This window comes from Dendropsophus ebraccatus, chromosome 1 (genome assembly GCF_027789765.1).
Source record: "Dendropsophus ebraccatus isolate aDenEbr1 chromosome 1, aDenEbr1.pat, whole genome shotgun sequence".
Taxonomy (NCBI): domain Eukaryota; kingdom Metazoa; phylum Chordata; class Amphibia; order Anura; family Hylidae; genus Dendropsophus; species Dendropsophus ebraccatus.
In genome coordinates this window covers 138,359,024-138,375,728 of record NC_091454.1, presented here as the reverse complement: position 1 = coordinate 138,375,728, position 16,705 = coordinate 138,359,024, and the positions used below count along the sequence as shown (strand labels likewise).

The window sequence follows — 16,705 nt, the reverse complement described above, 5'->3', positions numbered from 1 at the left end:
TCCAAGTGTTGAGGTGAATGTACTGTATATAGGAGCTGCAGCCATTCTCCGGCCTCATCAGTCCTATGTAATTGCTGCAGCTCCTATGTATAGTGTATGATGACATCACTAAGGCAATACGGTGTATTTTATTGAGAAAAAAATAAGGTGGTATTCAGTCTTTAGGTGGTGGTCACTGTATGGTGGTAATATTGGTCTGTATATAGTGTCATTATGCAGTGGTCACTCTTTGGCATTAATATTGGTCTGTATATAGCGTATATATATACACTCATTACTGCCATAGATTGACTTCCACATAATGACACTATATACAGACCAATATTACCGCCATACAGTGACCACCACATAATGACTCTATATACACACTATATACAGACCAATAGTACAACCATAGAGTGATCGCCCACATAATATTGGTCTGTATATAGTGTGTATATAGAGTCATTATACAGGGGTCAGTCTATGGCAGTAATTTTGGTCTGTATATAGAGTCATTATGCAGTGGTCACTCTATGGCGGTAATATTGGTCTGTATATAGTGTCATTATGCAGTGGTCACTCTTTGGCATTAATATTGGTCTGTATATAGCGTATATATAGAGTCATTATTGCCATAGATTGACTACCACATAATGACACTATATACAGTACAGCCACAGTACAGTATATATAGTACAGCCATAGAGTGATCGCCACATAATATTGGTCTGCATACAGTGTATATAGAGTCATTATACAGGGGTCAGTCTATGGCAGTAATATTGGTCTGTATATAGAGTCATTATGCAGTGGTCACTCTATGGCGGTAATATTGGTCTGTATATAGAGTGTATATAAAGTCATTATACAGGGGTCAGCCTATGGCAACAATATTGGTCTGTATATAGCGTATATAGCGTAGAGTCATTACTGCAATAGATTGACTGCCACATAATGACTCTATATATACACTATATACACCAATAGTACAGCCATAGGGTGACAGCCACATAATATTGGTCTGTATACAGTGTATATACAGTCATTTATTATACAGTGGTCAGTCTATGGTGGTAATATTGGTCTGTATATAGTGTATATAGAGTCATTATGCGGTGGTCACTCTATGGCGGTAATATTGGTCTGTATATAGTGTATATAGAGTCATTATGGGGCAGTCACTTTTATGGTGGTAATATTGGCCTATATATAGTGTGTTTTCTTCAATAACGGTATGGAGGTAATATTTGGTCCTGATTATAGTGATTTTTTTAAATTTATTTTTTTAAAGCAATTCATATAAATAGTTCTTGTATTTACACCACTAGCGGGCAGTCCTGACATTTAGCGGCAGTCCTGGCATGTAGGGGCAGTCCTGGCATTTAGCTGCATTCCTGGCATTTAGCGGCAGTCCTGGCATGTAGTGGCAGTCCCAGAATGTAGCGGCGGTCCTGACATGTAGGGGCAGTCCCAGAATGTAGCGGCGGTCCCGACATGTAGCTGCGGTCCTGACATGTAGCGGCATGTAAACTTCTGAACTGAGTAAGGGCCCTAATACATGGAGCGAAAATTGTCCGAATCAGGATGCTATCGCTCTGTGAGGACACTGGGGAACATGATCAGGTAGTATATATCACAGACAAGGCCTGAGGACACCGGGGAACATGATCAGGTAGTATATATCACAGACAAGGCCTGAGGACACCGGGGAACATGATCAAGTAGTATATATCACAGACATGGCCTGAGGACACCGGGGAACGTGATCAGGTAGTATATATATCTTTATTGTTTACTATATACAGCAAGGATTGCACACACATCACTAATGATATACTGTATATATACACATAGGGGGAGATTTATCAAACATAGTGTAAAGTGAAACTGGCTCAGTTGCCCCTAGCAACTTATCAGATTCCACCTTTCATTACTCAGATTCTAAGTAGGTGGAATCTGATTGGTTGCTAGGGGCAACTGAGGCAATTCTTCTTTACACCAGTTTGATAAATCTCCTCCATTGCTTTTGCTGTAGTAGGCTCTCTAAGCGAGCTCCATTCTACCAGATTGGCGCTCACTTCTGCAGAATATCAGGCCGTGTAATACGGCCTTAAAAGTGGCCGTATGCTTCCAATAACTGCTGGCTGAACATTCCTTCAGCTGACAATTATCTCTCCCATCTGGTCCCGTCCTCCCCATACACAGAAATTTGGCACATCTGAGTTTTCCTGTGTTTTCTATGAGAGGGTAAAGCCATAGCCATACAGATCTGATGGCGGCTTATCTCTCTTAGAACAAAGAGGTTGGGCATTGATTTTCCATCAAGCTTGATCCCCTATGTCCACTGATATCATCTGTCAGAGGACTGTCCAGAGAGCCCCATACACCTTACACTGATGGCCGAACCCACCAGGAGCAACAGGTACCACCAACAAAAGAGTAAAATGTATGGGGACCTTAAATTGTTGCTAAAATATTTCAGCATTTGGGGCCCCACCTTTAACTTTGCCCAGGGCCACATGTAGTCTAAAACCGTCCCTGCCCATAGCAACCAATCAGATTACTTCTTTCATTTTTTTAAAAAGGCCTTGGAAAATGAAGCCTAGAATCTGACTGGTTGCTATGGGCAACTGCTTATAGGTCCTTTATTTATTGTTTATAGCTCTAACCTATGCTGCAGTGCTGTACAGAGATTGTAGTCTGTCATACTGTCCTTACTGCTGCAGTTTCTTCTGGGCTCAGATGTTAGTTAGATGTTAGGGGTGTGGCTAAAGAAATGCGGAGACATAACCCCACCCGCCTGATGACTCACTGTTCCCTCACTGGCAGGAACAGGAAACAAAAAGGGAACAGGACATCACAGGAAGTAAAGAAAACACAGACAGAGTGGTCATGTGACTGAGCCTGAGAACACAGTAAGCGCTCTAAATAAATAGAAGTGTATGTAGAATATGCAACATCCTCAGAGGTCAATGCAATGCTAGTTTATTGAAAAATCCCGGACAACCCCTTTAAGCTAAGAGATGTATTTCAAAATACACTCACCAGCCACTTTATTAGGTACACCTGTCCAACTGCACGTTACCACTTAATTTCTAATCAGCCAATCACATGGCGGCAACTCAGTGCATTTAGGCATGTAGACATGGTCAAGACAATCTCCTGCAGTTCAAACCGAGCATCAGTATGGGGAAGAAAGGTGATTTGAGTGCCTTTGAACGTGGCATGGTTGTTGGTGCCAGAAGGGCTGCTCTGAGTATTTCAGAAACTGCTGATCTACTGGGATTTTCACGCACAACCATCTCTAGGGTTTACAGAGAATGGTCCGAAAAAGAAAAAACATCCAGTGAGCGGCAGTTCTGTGGGCGGAAATACCTTGTTGATGCCAGAGGTCAGAGGAGAATGGGCAGACTGGTTCGAGCTGATAGAAAGGCAACAGTGACTCAAATAGCCAACCGTTACAACCAAGATAGGCAGAAGAGCATCTCTGAACGCACAGTATGTCGAACTTTGAGGCAGATGGGCTACAGCAGCAGAAGACCACACCGGGTGCCACTCCTTTCAGCTAAGAACAAGAAACTGAGGCTACAATTTGCACAAGCTCATCGAAATTGGACAGTAGAAGATTGGAAAAACGTTGCCTGGTCTGATGAGTCTCGATTTCTGCTGCCACATTCGGATGGTAGGGTCAGAATTTGGCGTCAACAACATGAAAGCATGGATCCATCCTGCCTTGTATCAACGGTTCAGGCTGGTGGTGGTGGTGTCATGGTGTGGGGAATATTTTCTTGGCACTCTTTGGGCCCCTTGGTACCAATTGAGCATCGTTGCAACGCCACAGCCTACCTGAGTGTTGTTGCTGACCATGTCCATCCCTTTATGACCACAATGTACCCAACATCTGATGGCTACTTTCAGCAGGATAATGCGCGATGTCATAAAGCTAGAATCATCTCAGACTGGTTTCTTGAACATGACAATGAGGTCACTGTACTCCAATGGCCTCCACAGTCACCAGATCTCAATCCAATAGAGCATCTTTGGGATGTGGTGGAACGGGAGATTGGCATCATGCATGTGCAGCTGACAAATCTGCGGCAACTGTGTGATGCCATCATGTCAATATGGACCAAAATCTCTGAGGAATGCTTCCAGCACCTTGTGGAATCTATGCCACGAAGAATTGAGGCAGTTCTGAAGGCAAAAGGGGGTCCAACCCGTTACTAGCATGGTGTACCTAATAAAGTGGTCGGTGAGTGTATAAGGCTAACATTTCCAAATGTGCATCCTTTTGTTATATGTTTGAGAATAATCCAGGTTATTCTGTCAGGGCATGCTAGTTTATGCTGGAGAACAACATGTTTGTCACCACTAGCATAGATTGCAGAGCTATAAGGCACTGCCAGAAATGTATACAGTAAGTTTCCTGATGAAAAAAGGCAGGCCTATCTAAACTTGTGACACAGAATGGTATTGTTTGTACAGTATACATTTAAATGAATTTGACCGCCATAAAATGCAAAACAGATCCAAACATTTGCCAACATTTTTTGCTTTTCCTGTTTTGCTCTATACTCGTTCTGGTTACATCAACAGTCTATGGGGCAGGCCTGCTCAGCCAATCAGCATCATATCCCCAAACCCAGAAGCAGTGGCACAACAGGGAGCAGCGTAACACCTTAGTAAGGGCAGCAGTGTGGGAACATGGGAGGTGTTTTTTTCACCCTCTTACCCCGTCCCTGCACACAACACTTGAAGAAGTCCTGGCTGGACAACTTCTTTAACCCCTTGCCGCTGCAGTCTGTTTTATCTGCGATGCCCTGGCCCCTAGGGGCCACTCCGCAGTATAGATGGTGCTAACAGGCAGGAACCGGGGCAGCTGTAGGATAATGTGGTCACGGTGTAGGCACGAGGGTGATACAGCTGGAAACCGGGCTCCTGACCCTGCGGGAATACTGGGCATGCGATTCTTCGTTGTCCTTAGTCAGGGCACCAATTATCACACCAATGCCAAGGTTCAGAAACAACGGTAGTTGTATATTTATTGTAACGGTGGTAACTAATAGCAACAGTCTCTCCGGATGCAACCGGGAATAAGGCAGACTTGAATAAAGCAGAGTAATGGGTGATGCTGCAATAGGCTGTGAGAGTAGCGTGCTGAATGATGGGGGGAGTAGTAGTGAAACTGAAGTTGAGATGCTGGGTGGAATGAGACTTGAATGAAATACTTGCTGTTGATGATTTGAGAAGATGATGAGGAGATGAACTGAGGAATGACTGAAGAATCAACACCCAGATGAGAATCTTGAGGCTTGAGACAGGAACACAGCCAGTGGACTGGAGCAGCAGAGCACACGCAGGTCTCTCTCTTAGCAGGGAGAGAGGAAGGACACAGAACTGGTCTCCTGTGGGGCAGGAGATCGACTACACCACAACTTGTCTCCTGAAGGTGGAGGACAAGACTGAGGTAGCACAGGAAGTCACATGGTAACCCCAGCCAAAAGCTCGATGACCATTGGTGTTACCATGGAAGCAGGGCACAGTCACGTGACATCCAGCCATTGCATCATCACACCATTAGGCATATACAGAGAAATATACATGAGAAGTACCATCCTTAAACACTAGGAGGCGACATAATACCTTTAGACACTGATACCTGAATACACATACAATAAATGAATGAAATAGCAGACCTGAATACTGAGAAGGGTAACGCAATACACGCAGTTTGCAGTGGACCATAGCTTTCCAGAACAGAACTAGTTATAATAAAAATATGAGCATAAGAAGGGCTGTTCTGGGACACTGCATATCCTTAATGCCCAGGGCCTATTTTTCAGATCTAACCTGTCTCTCTTTATGTAGTAATAACTCTGCGATGCTTTTAATTATCGTGGTTATTCTGAGATTGTTTTTTAGTGACATTTTCCTCCTTAGGTTTGTGGTATTCTTTGGTTGATACACTCAAAATTTCAAATTCTGATTTTATTAAGGACTAGTTTAGTTCTGAAGTAGATTTGTGGGGTCTGTGTTACCCCCATAAATCTCTCCACTGTAAAAATTGCACCCCTCAAAGTATTCAAAGTAACATTTCATAAGTTTAGTAACCCTTTAGGTATTTCGCAAAAATAAGGAGAAATTTTAAATTTTCATTTTTTTGGCAGCTATTCCATTTTAATCCATTTTTTTTCCTCTAACACAGCAAACAATAACTGAGAAATGGAACTCAATATTTATTCCACTAATGTCAATGTTTCTAGAAATCCCCCATATGTGGCCCCAGTGCGTCACCTGACTCAACCACAGGCCTCAGACATGACAGAGACCTGGTGAATTTTGAGGCATTTTTTTTTATCCATTATACCATGTCACAGAGACCTTTTGGTGCTCAAAATATTTGTGTAAGACAAGTTGACGTTTCCATCTGTACCATTCTGGGGGACATGTGACACCCTGACAAAATTAAGCAGCTGTTTTTAATCCTTTTTTTGTACACCATTAACTATAAGTTACATATGACATGTTATCGTTATTCGTCAGGTCGGTGTGATTACAGCGATATCCATTTTATATAGCTTTTGTTAAAGTTTATGGCATTCATACTATAAAAACTGTTTGTTTCTTGCATATTGTAAGAGCTGTAATATTTTTATTTTTTCGCCAATAGAGTTATGTGAGGGATTTTTTTTGCGGTATAAGCTGACATTTTTAGGGAGCGTGATTAACAAAAAAATTTCATTTTGGTTAGTTTTTTATTTTTAGGTTAATCAGGCGGGATAATTAATGTAACAGGTTAATAGATGGGGTCATTATGGACACAGTGATACCAAAAATATGTATTTCATTTATAGGGGATCATTTAAAAAATTGGGAATGGGGAATGTGTATATTAATTTATTTATGTATGTATTGATGTATGTTTGTGTTTTAACTAACTGTTGCAGGTACATATATAATACATTACAGTACATGATCTGTGCTGCAATGTTGCTATGGTTACCCCCGAAGCCGTGCGATCGCTCACACGGCTTCGGGGTGGTCGGAGGGAGCGGATCTCCCTCCGGATGCACCATAGACACTGCGGTCCCACAGATTGCGGCGCCTATGGGGTTAACTGCCCGGGGGGAGTGCGGTTCACCTTCAGGTAGTGGCAGCAGGAGGAAGCTGTGTGAGACAGCCTCCTCCTGCTGCCTGATCGCCGCTAGGGACAGCGGGGGGAGGCAGGGACAGCATGACGTTCCAGGAACGTCATGTTGCAGGAACTACCTGCTTTACATGACGTTCCTGGAACATCATTTTGTGGCAAGGGGTTAACAACAACCCTCTGATATCTATACTTCAGCCAACCACACATCCGCTGAACTGCCCAGGAATTAAAAGGGTTATCCAGCTATGCAAAACAATAGTTATACGGTTGCTAGTATGTAAAAAACATTAAAGAAGCTATGCTTACCTCTGCGCTTCCCTGGTGTCCATCTACGAGCCTCTGGTATCCCCTTCATTTGATCCTGCCTCCATTAATCTTGGGATGACGGCCCGTTCAGCCAATCACTGGCCGTGGCTATTGTTTTACATTGCCAGATAACCCTTTTTAATTTGAATGAATGTTTAGGTACTATCATATACAGTAACTGTAGGGTAGTCCCCCAGGGTCAATTCCACTGGTGGGCCCTAGGTACCCTAGTCTGATACTCGCTGTGACCAAGAATAAGGGCTGTATTACACAACCCAATAGGCTGGGCAGGGGCTTCACAGACATTGTTAACAATATCCATGCAGTCCCTGCTTAAAGGGGTATTAGCCACCGCTGACACTTCTGAGCCCTTCTCCGCAGTGACAGGTCGCTCAGCCACTCACTGGCCCTGGTGCTGTCCTGTCTCAGCCAAAGGTTTGCTGAGCAGGCTTAATAATTCAATGTATCCCTATGTTACAATAGCACAGTCTCTTGTGAGTGTACAATTTATGAAAAGAGGCACTCACATTTAGTAGTCTTCATTTTGACTTCTGTTTATTGAACGCTTTATTGGAGTTCGGCTGTGTGTGAAGAGATCACTGGAGATAGCTTGAGGCTAGGCGTCCTCTCCCCTTCCGTGGGATGTTTTCAGAAGGTGGGGCTTCCCTACTCAGGAGTTTCTGCTCCATAGTGTGAGGAGGCGGGGATCCTGCACGCCGATGGCCTCTGCGGCTTCCCACCCTCGCGTCTCTACTCCGGCCCGCACGCGGGTTGAGGCTTACTTCCGGCTGTATTGCGTGTCACGTGGCGGATCCAGAAGTGACGCGTACGTCGCGTCCTGACGTCACACGCCGGGAGTATTCTTCCGGGACCGGTGCGGTTGCTTCATAAGGTGAGTGCTGAGGGGGTTAGCTGATCTGAGGCCTGCATTTGCATTTTCTCATGGAGGGTGCTGGATCAAAAAAGTCCGCTACGGCGGAAAAAGCTACGCCTACAGACAAAGCCCCACAACCGCAGCCAGGGGTGAGTTATTTATTGTTATATATTTTTTCTCACCTGGGTCACTGACCAAGCACACTGTGTATCCGGTAGCACTGGGTGGATTACTTATTATGCTATACAGTAAAAATCCATCTGCATGTTTCCTTAGGAAAAGGAGAAGGAGAAGGGCCCTGCAAGGAAATGTAACCTTTGTGGCACCAGGCTCTCTTCGTCTTATAAGAAAAATATTTGTGCAGCCTGTATAGGCGATATTGTAAAAGAGGATAGAGCCTCTTTCCTGTCTGAGATAAAAGACATGATGAAAGCTAAAATGGCAGCAGTTAAACCACCTCCTCCTACTTTACCTCCAGCCACATTACCAGTTCAAATGGATCTTGTAGAACCTGTAAATATATCTCCTATTAATGTTCTACCTATAACACCTGGTGCGTTGGACACTCCAGCCACAGTTACTCCACCCCCTGACTGTAATCCAGTGGCTGTTGCGGGTCCTAGCTCCTTCGAAGAACTAGTGGTGAGGCCAAAAAAGCGCAAGACTGTGTCTATATCATCTGACTCTGAATCAGAATCTGGTCAATTATCTGACTCCCACGTGATATACTCTGAGGAGTTGGATACTCAGGAGGGTGCCAGAAGATATCTCTTTCCAACAGACCATACCGGAGCTCTCCTTAAAGCTGTTAGGAGCGCTCTTGGAATGGAAGATGTACAAGAAGAATTATCAGTCAAAGATAATCTCTTCGCAGGCTTAAAGACAAAAAAGAAACAGCGTTTCCCATCCATGAGTCTTTACATCAACTAATACAGGATGAATGGGAAGACCCAGAGAAAAGGCTCATGGTTCCTTCCCAGATTAAAAGACGTCTCCCCTTTAGTGAAGAGGACATTGAGAAATGGGGTGAAGCCCCTAGGATCGACGCCCAAGTAGCTAAAACCACTAAAAAAACTACACTCTCATTTGAGGATTCCTCTCAGATGAAAGACCCGTTGGATAGGAAGGCTGAAAAAAATCCTGGGATACCGTATCGATCCCTGAAGAATAACATTGCGGCTACATGTGTAGCTCGTGCCTTACATGTCTGGATCGGACAATTAGAAGATCACCTAAGGAATAAGAAATCTAGAGAACAAATAATTGGATCACTCCCTCTCTAGAAGGATGTGGCAGCTTATCTGGCAGACTCGACAGCTGAAGCAATCAGAATATCTGCCAAAGATGGGGCACTGACCACTGCGGCTCGATGTGCACTATGGCTTAAAAGTTGGACTGGAGATAATATCTCCAAGTCAAAACTCTGTGGTATTCCCTTTGAAGGGAACTATGTTTTTGGTTCAGCTCTAGATAAAATTGTAGAGAAAACGGCGGACAAAAAGAAGGCTCTACCCGAAGGAAAGACCCCAAAAAAGAAGGAACAATACAAACGGCCCAGATTCCAAGAAGACTATAAGGGCAAAGGGAAAACTGGCCGTTGGAGCTACAATAAAGGAGGGAAGGGGAAGAATATTTTTTTTCAACCCAAAGGCCTCAAAAGACCAGCAATAACCACTTTCCAGTGTGTGTGTGTGTGTGTGTGTGTGTGTGTGTGGGGGCTGGCCAAGTTTCGGGAGGCTTGGTACAACATCTCAAAAAACCAGTGGATCCTCAAGATCATCTCCTTAGGATACAAAATAGAATTCCTGGACAACTGTGGTTCATCTAAGGCATCAAGGGAGTCCGAAACAGAATTCTCTTCAATCCATCTCAGATCAGATATTCTTCTGGGCAGAAAAACACCTACTTTCTCTTTCAGAAACCCACCTCAAGGGAATAGACAATGTTCAAGCGGACTTCCTGAGCCGCCATAACATTCACCCAGGAGAATGGTGTCTGAACCAAGACATCTTTCAGATGCTAATAAAGAAATGGGGCACACCAGAAGTGGATCTCTTCGCCACTCGACAAAACAGGAAGTTGGATACGTTTTTCTCTCTGACTCCCAAGGACAGAGCTCTGGGGGTGGATGCTCAGGCACAACCGTGGACTTTCAAGATGGCTTATGCTTTTCCGCCTATCCCTCTGATCCCCAAGACACTCCAGAAAATCAGGACAGAACAAATAACAGTGATTCTTCTGACCCCATTCTGGCCGAAGAGGGCATGGTTCGGCCTACTACAAACTGTGTCTGGAACCACCGATACAGCTTCCTCTCCTCCCAGATCTTCTCCATCAAGGTCCATTACATCACCCAAATCTGGAAGATCTACGGATGACTGCATGGATCCTGAAAAGTCCATGTTAAAAAGTAGCGGACTTTCAGATGATGTAATCACCACCCTACAAAGAAGCAGGAAACCGGTAACTGCAAAAATATATCTAAAGGTGTGGAAGGTCTTCTCATCCTGGTGTCCATCTCCTCCACCGTTTCCAGCCGATCCTGACATACCATTAATTCTGGATTTTTTACAGGCTGGACTGAAGAAAGGGCTAAAATCTGCAACCTTAAGGCTGGGTTCACACTATGTATATTTCAGTCAGTATTGTGGTCCTCATATTGCAACCAAAACCAGAAGTGGATTGAATACACAGAAAGGATCTGTTCACACAATGTTGAAATTGAGTGGATTGCCGTCATTTAATGGCAAATATTTGCTGGTATTTTAAAACAACGGCTGTTGTATTGAAATAATGGCTGTTATTTACTGTTACATGGCAGCCATCCACTCAATTTCAACATTGTATGAACAGAGCCTTTCTGTGTTTTTAATCCACTCCTTTTGGTTGCAATATGAGGACCACAATACTGACTGAAATATACGTAGTGTGAACCCAGCCTCAAAGTACAAATATCAGCCTTGTCGGCCATATATGATGCTAATATAGCTGACCATAGGTGGGTGAAAAAATTTATGAGGAGCGCTTCTAGATCTAATCCTACTTTAAAAAATCTCGTTCCACCTTGGGACTTCAACACCGTCCTAGAAGGTCTAACTCGTCCTCCTTTTGAACCATTGTCCGAGGCCAGTATAAAAATTTTGTCCTGGAATACCGCCTTCTTGGTGGCTATTGTCTCGGCCTGTAGAGTCTCAGAAATTCAGGCCTTCACTATTAGGGAACCTTTTTTTATTCTTCAATCAGACTGCATAGTTCTCAAAACTGATCCAAATTTCCTTCCCAAAGTGGTCTCTAATTTTCACCGTTCCCAAGATGTATATCTACCATCCTTTTGTGAAAGACCTAGGAATATCCATATTTCATCTATTGGATGTTAAGAGAGCAGTCCTCCAATATCTAGAATCCTGCAGTTCTTGGAGACAAGACCAAGCTCTTTTTCTTCTATTCCAGGGGAAAAATAAGGGCAAAAAGGCTTCCAAAAGTGTAATATCTCGCTGGATAAAAAACGCGATTCTAGAGGTCTACAAATTAATGAACTTAACTTCTCCTTTACCAATCAAAGCCCATTCCACTAGAGCAGTGTCCACTTCTTAGGCGGAGAGAGCCTGCGTGTCAATTAAACAGATCTGCAGGGCTGCTTCTTTGTCAACGCCTCACACGTTCACCAGACACTACAGACTTCAGCTACAGCGGAACGATGATCTTCCCTTCGGCAGAAAAGTTCTGCAAGCTGTGGTCCCACCCTAAGGTAAATTGTTGGTATTCTCCTGTGGTGCCGTCATGAAGGTGAGGAGAGAAAATGGTATTAGTCTTACCGGTAAGACTGTTTCTCCGAACCTTCATGACGGCACCACCATCCCTCCCTAATATTAAGTACTCACGTGGTGCTAGTGTTGTTATAAAGTCACTGGTGTAAGTGGGGAGGGGCTTTTAACCTCTCGTGTTTGTTGGAGTTAACTCCCGTGGTGCTGTCATGAAGGTTCGGAGAAACAGTCTTACCCGTAAGACTAATACCATTATATATATATATATATATATATATATATATATATATATATAAAATAAAAATTTAAATTGACCTTATTCTGTCCTGTTTATTAATAGTTTTTTATTGGGTGGGCAAAATAGCATTGCCTGCTATGCGGTTGTATTGTGTTAAAAAATGGAAACCAGACACATTCTGTTATTTTTACCAATGGACTCAATAGAAAATTAACAACTTTATTATGATGTTCTAATCCATTAATATTACAGAAAAATTTTTAAATACATAAAAAAATTTAAAACATAAAAGGTACACATTTTCAATGGTTCTTTATCTTACTCAATTGTATAAAATTTCGAAAGTTAGAGAAAAAGGAACTATGACATTGACATGTAAAAAATATTAAAATGTAAATACTGTACAGACATAAGATAATTAGAAAGACAGGGAAATCTTTAGCATGTTAATTTGTAAGTATTTTTCTATCTACATTTGAGGTCCAGCACTGTGGCTGCAAGACCCAGACACCTGACTGAAATTGTAGATTATCTAAGGTTGCTTCAATTGAACTGTGTGGATCTGGGGTTGTAGAAGTAATATAGTGCCTAATATAGCATCATAATTTGGTTTTTCCATATGACTGCTATTTTGTCCTTTTGTGTAGGAAACAAATATTTTACTAGACTTAAAAGAGTACCTATCAGCACGGATGCTGCAAATTTCATTCTTTATCTAAAAGTTCGGGTATTCAAAGATGTGAACCATGTCGTGATGGAAATGCGTGCAACCTCTATTCTAATCCAATGGAGGTCATGCTCATTTCTATCATGGTGGTGTTCATAGCCATAGATACCCGAACTTCCAGATGAAGAGAGGAATTCCCTACTGATATGGCAGAAGCCATGCCGACAGATACTCTTTAAAGAGCGACAAACTTAATAGGATCCACATGGGAGAACCCATCACTCTAGTGTGAACAGTCTAAGGCTTGAGCTAGGAACATGATTTTTGTCACACAACAGCCGCACCAACAATTGTAGCACTTTGCTGTCTATTAGCATGCACAATGAATTGTGTGACAGTCAGAACTAGACATAATTTTTCTGCAATAAGAAAAAGTCGCTTAGCTTTTTTTCACCCAATTTCTGTGTGATAAAATAATAACTTACTGCAGGTATCACTTTACCAAAGACTTTGAATAATGTACATTCTCTCCAAAATGCTGAAATGTGTAATTTACGGGAAATTTTTAATTGGTTGTTTTTCAAAAAAATATTAAAATGCCTATAACCCAACCTTAGAATAAAATAAAATAAACTTGTATAAAGTTGCCTAAAAAAGAACTCCATTTCTTTGTATTTAATTAACTAGTAACATTAAAGGGGTTTACCACTTAATGGTAAAATTGTTTAGTGTACAGTATTAGTAAGTGTACTACTGACAGCCGCTCCCTGTGTACCTCATATAGGTAATATCAGACTCCCCTCTGCCAGGCTGTTTGCTGAATGGTGATTCTCTCCATAAGAAGGCCAAGCATGGAGAAGAATGTAACCATTCCCCTCTCTTGGAGCCTGTATATGCCTATATACAGAGGTAACATGCTTCTTCATGCTAAGCCATCTTATGGAGGTGGGTTGTATAATTTTAGCTCTATAGCAGGCATGTCCAAACTTTTTTCGAAGAGTGCCAAATTTGATGAAGTGAACATGTGCGAGGGCCGACCATTTTACATGCTACATGCTATATGCTTTATAACACAGGCAGATAATAGCAAGCTGGATACCTGGGGGGCCGTAAAAGTTCGGAACGCGGGCCGCTAATGGCCCTCCGGCCGGACTTTGGACATGCCTGCTCTATAGTAAAATTGCTCAGCTTACAGTATAAGTAAGTATACTATGTACCGCACGTAGTGACAACAGCACCCTATGTACCCATAAAGTGGACAATCTCCCTAAAGGGACTCTATCAACAGGTTATCAGGAGAGGCACTTATTGCTCCTTAAGGCTGGGTTCACACTATGTATATTTGAGGCTGTATTTGTGAGGCTGTATAGCAACCAAAACCAGGAGTGGATTGAAAACACAGAAAGGCTCTATTCACATAATGTTGTAATTGAGTGGATGGCCATCATTTAATGGCAAATATTTGCTGTTATTTTAAAACAACGGCTGTGGTATTGAAATAATGGCCGTTATTTACTGTTATATGGCGGCCATCCACTCAATTTCAACATTGTGTGAACAGATCCTTTCTGTGTTTTCAATCCACTCCTGGTTTTGGTTGCTATGAGGACCTGACATGAGGACCAAATACAGCCTCAAATATACATAGTGTGAACCCAGCCCCCAGGAGCTTTGGTGCACTGTGTTTATAATACAAACATTTTATTAACATGGCAGGGAGCTACTTTACCCCTGGGTGCACTGATATGACCACTGGAAGAGCAGGTGGGCAGCCGTATCAATGTACCAAGGATTAAAGGGGTTATCCAGTGCTACAAAAACATGGCCACTTTCTTTCAGAGACAACACAACTCTTGTCTCCAGTTAAGGTGCGGTTTGCAATTAAGCTCCATTCACTTCAATGGAGCTGAGCAGCAAAACCCCACCCAAGCTGAAGACATGAGTGGGGCTGTCTCTGGAAGAAAGTGGCCATGTTTTTGTAGAGCTGGATAGCCCCTTTAAAGTACCACCCTGCTGCACCAAAACACCTCATTAACATTGATAAAATGCAGATTTCATAGGATGCCTTAACCTGCTGATAGATTCCCATTACCTTGTTTCTTATTTACCATTTTACATCTAATAATGATGTACAGGACATAAACTTTCAAATGCCCATGGCGATCCACAGCTGTGATGGTTTCTTTGGATTCCATAATTGTCCACATTCACAAATGGTACATGAGGGGATAGGTTAGATGAAGTGACACTGTGGTGGTGAGAGTAAGAGAGTGGCTGCATTCCAAAGGAGACAGGAATTGGTATACAGTCTAAAGCAGAAATATCTCTATTTGTAAATTCAGTGGGAAAAATGGTGCTGCTTGTGATAGGAGATGGGGAAACAGCTGACAGTCCTGCAACAAATCATAAAAACATACAAATTGTTTAAAATTACTTATGTTCATTTAGAAGAAATATGTTTTGTTTGACGTAGGCTGTACACTGAAGTTGTCCAAACTTTAAACATCATTTATTATATAGATCAGAAAAAGAACAATGTTTGTCATACTAATAAAAAGATCCAGTGAAAGTAACACTACTACCTGGTGACAGTGAGGCCCTATTCACACATCAGTAATCCTGTCCATAATTGCAGATCTGCAGCTATGGATAGGATTCTGATGTGTGTCATTCTGTATTTACACGGACCCAAGCTTGAAATCAGTATTTTTTGTGGCACAGATCATGGCTCCTTTATCTATCAGTTACAACTACAGTGTAAAAGTGTCCATTGAAATCCATGAGTACTACATTGTGCACAATTACAGATTCTAAATTGGGGCCAGTATAATTCTAATGTGTGAAAAGGGCCTGGGACAGCATCTCTTCTATCATCTCATCTCCAGATATCATGTCAAGTTCTTTAATAACTAGGGTGCATCATATATCCTATCCTCAAAAATCGTTTATTATTTCAGCTACCAGCAAGGACTTTCTTGGAATACTACTTGATTCTCATCAATAGACATTTTTTCCCCTCAGGAAAAGAGTCCATTCCTTTTTTTTTCCAAAAGAGACTAATGGTGCATTAACAGATTTTTTTAAGCCAAAGCCAGGAATAGATTTGAAAAGAGAAGTCTTAGTATTTCCTTTATGACCTGTTCCCTGTTTATAGTCTGTTACTGACTTTGGCTTCAAAATTCTGTCAGATAAAGCTCTCTGTGTAAACGCACCCTAGGGCTGCGTTCACACTATGTATATTTCAGTCAGTATATGTATATTTCAGTCAGTATATTTCAGTCAGTATTGCAACCAAAACCAGGAGTGGATTAAAAACACAGAAAGGATCTGTTCACACAATGTTGAAATTGAGTGGATGGCCGCCATTTAATGGCAAATATTTGCTGTTATTTTAGAACAACGGCTGTTATATTAAAATAAAGGCAGTTATTTACTGTTATATGGCGGCCATCCACTCAATTTCAACATTGCGTGAACAGATCCTTTCTGTGTTTTTAATCCACTTCTGGTTTTGGTGGCAATACTGACTGAAATATACGTAGTGTGAACGCAGCCCAAGAATGGGTTCATACTGAGAAATTCTCGCGAATAAACTCAGCGGAATTCCGTCCATTTTAGAATGGTGTCTATGGAGCCGGCGGACGTACTGCGGAACTCCGCGTAGTTTATCCGCGAGAATTCCTCAGTATGAACCCACCCTTATGGTGGTCACATGGACTCATTT

The 16,705-nt window shown here is 42.2% G+C and overlaps 1 protein-coding gene across 1 annotated transcript in view; it reads right to left on the bottom strand.

Annotated features, from left to right (window-relative positions):
- Positions 1-14,982: 14,982 nt before the first annotated feature.
- Positions 14,983-16,705, bottom strand: part of PAX4 (paired box 4) — a 59,855-nt gene continuing 58,132 nt past the window's right edge. Inside the window, exon 9 of the mRNA XM_069957924.1 lies at positions 14,983-15,374. Within this exon, the coding sequence (XP_069814025.1) occupies positions 15,100-15,374 (275 nt within the window). The 3' untranslated portion in view covers positions 14,983-15,099. The remainder of the gene's footprint in view (positions 15,375-16,705) is intronic.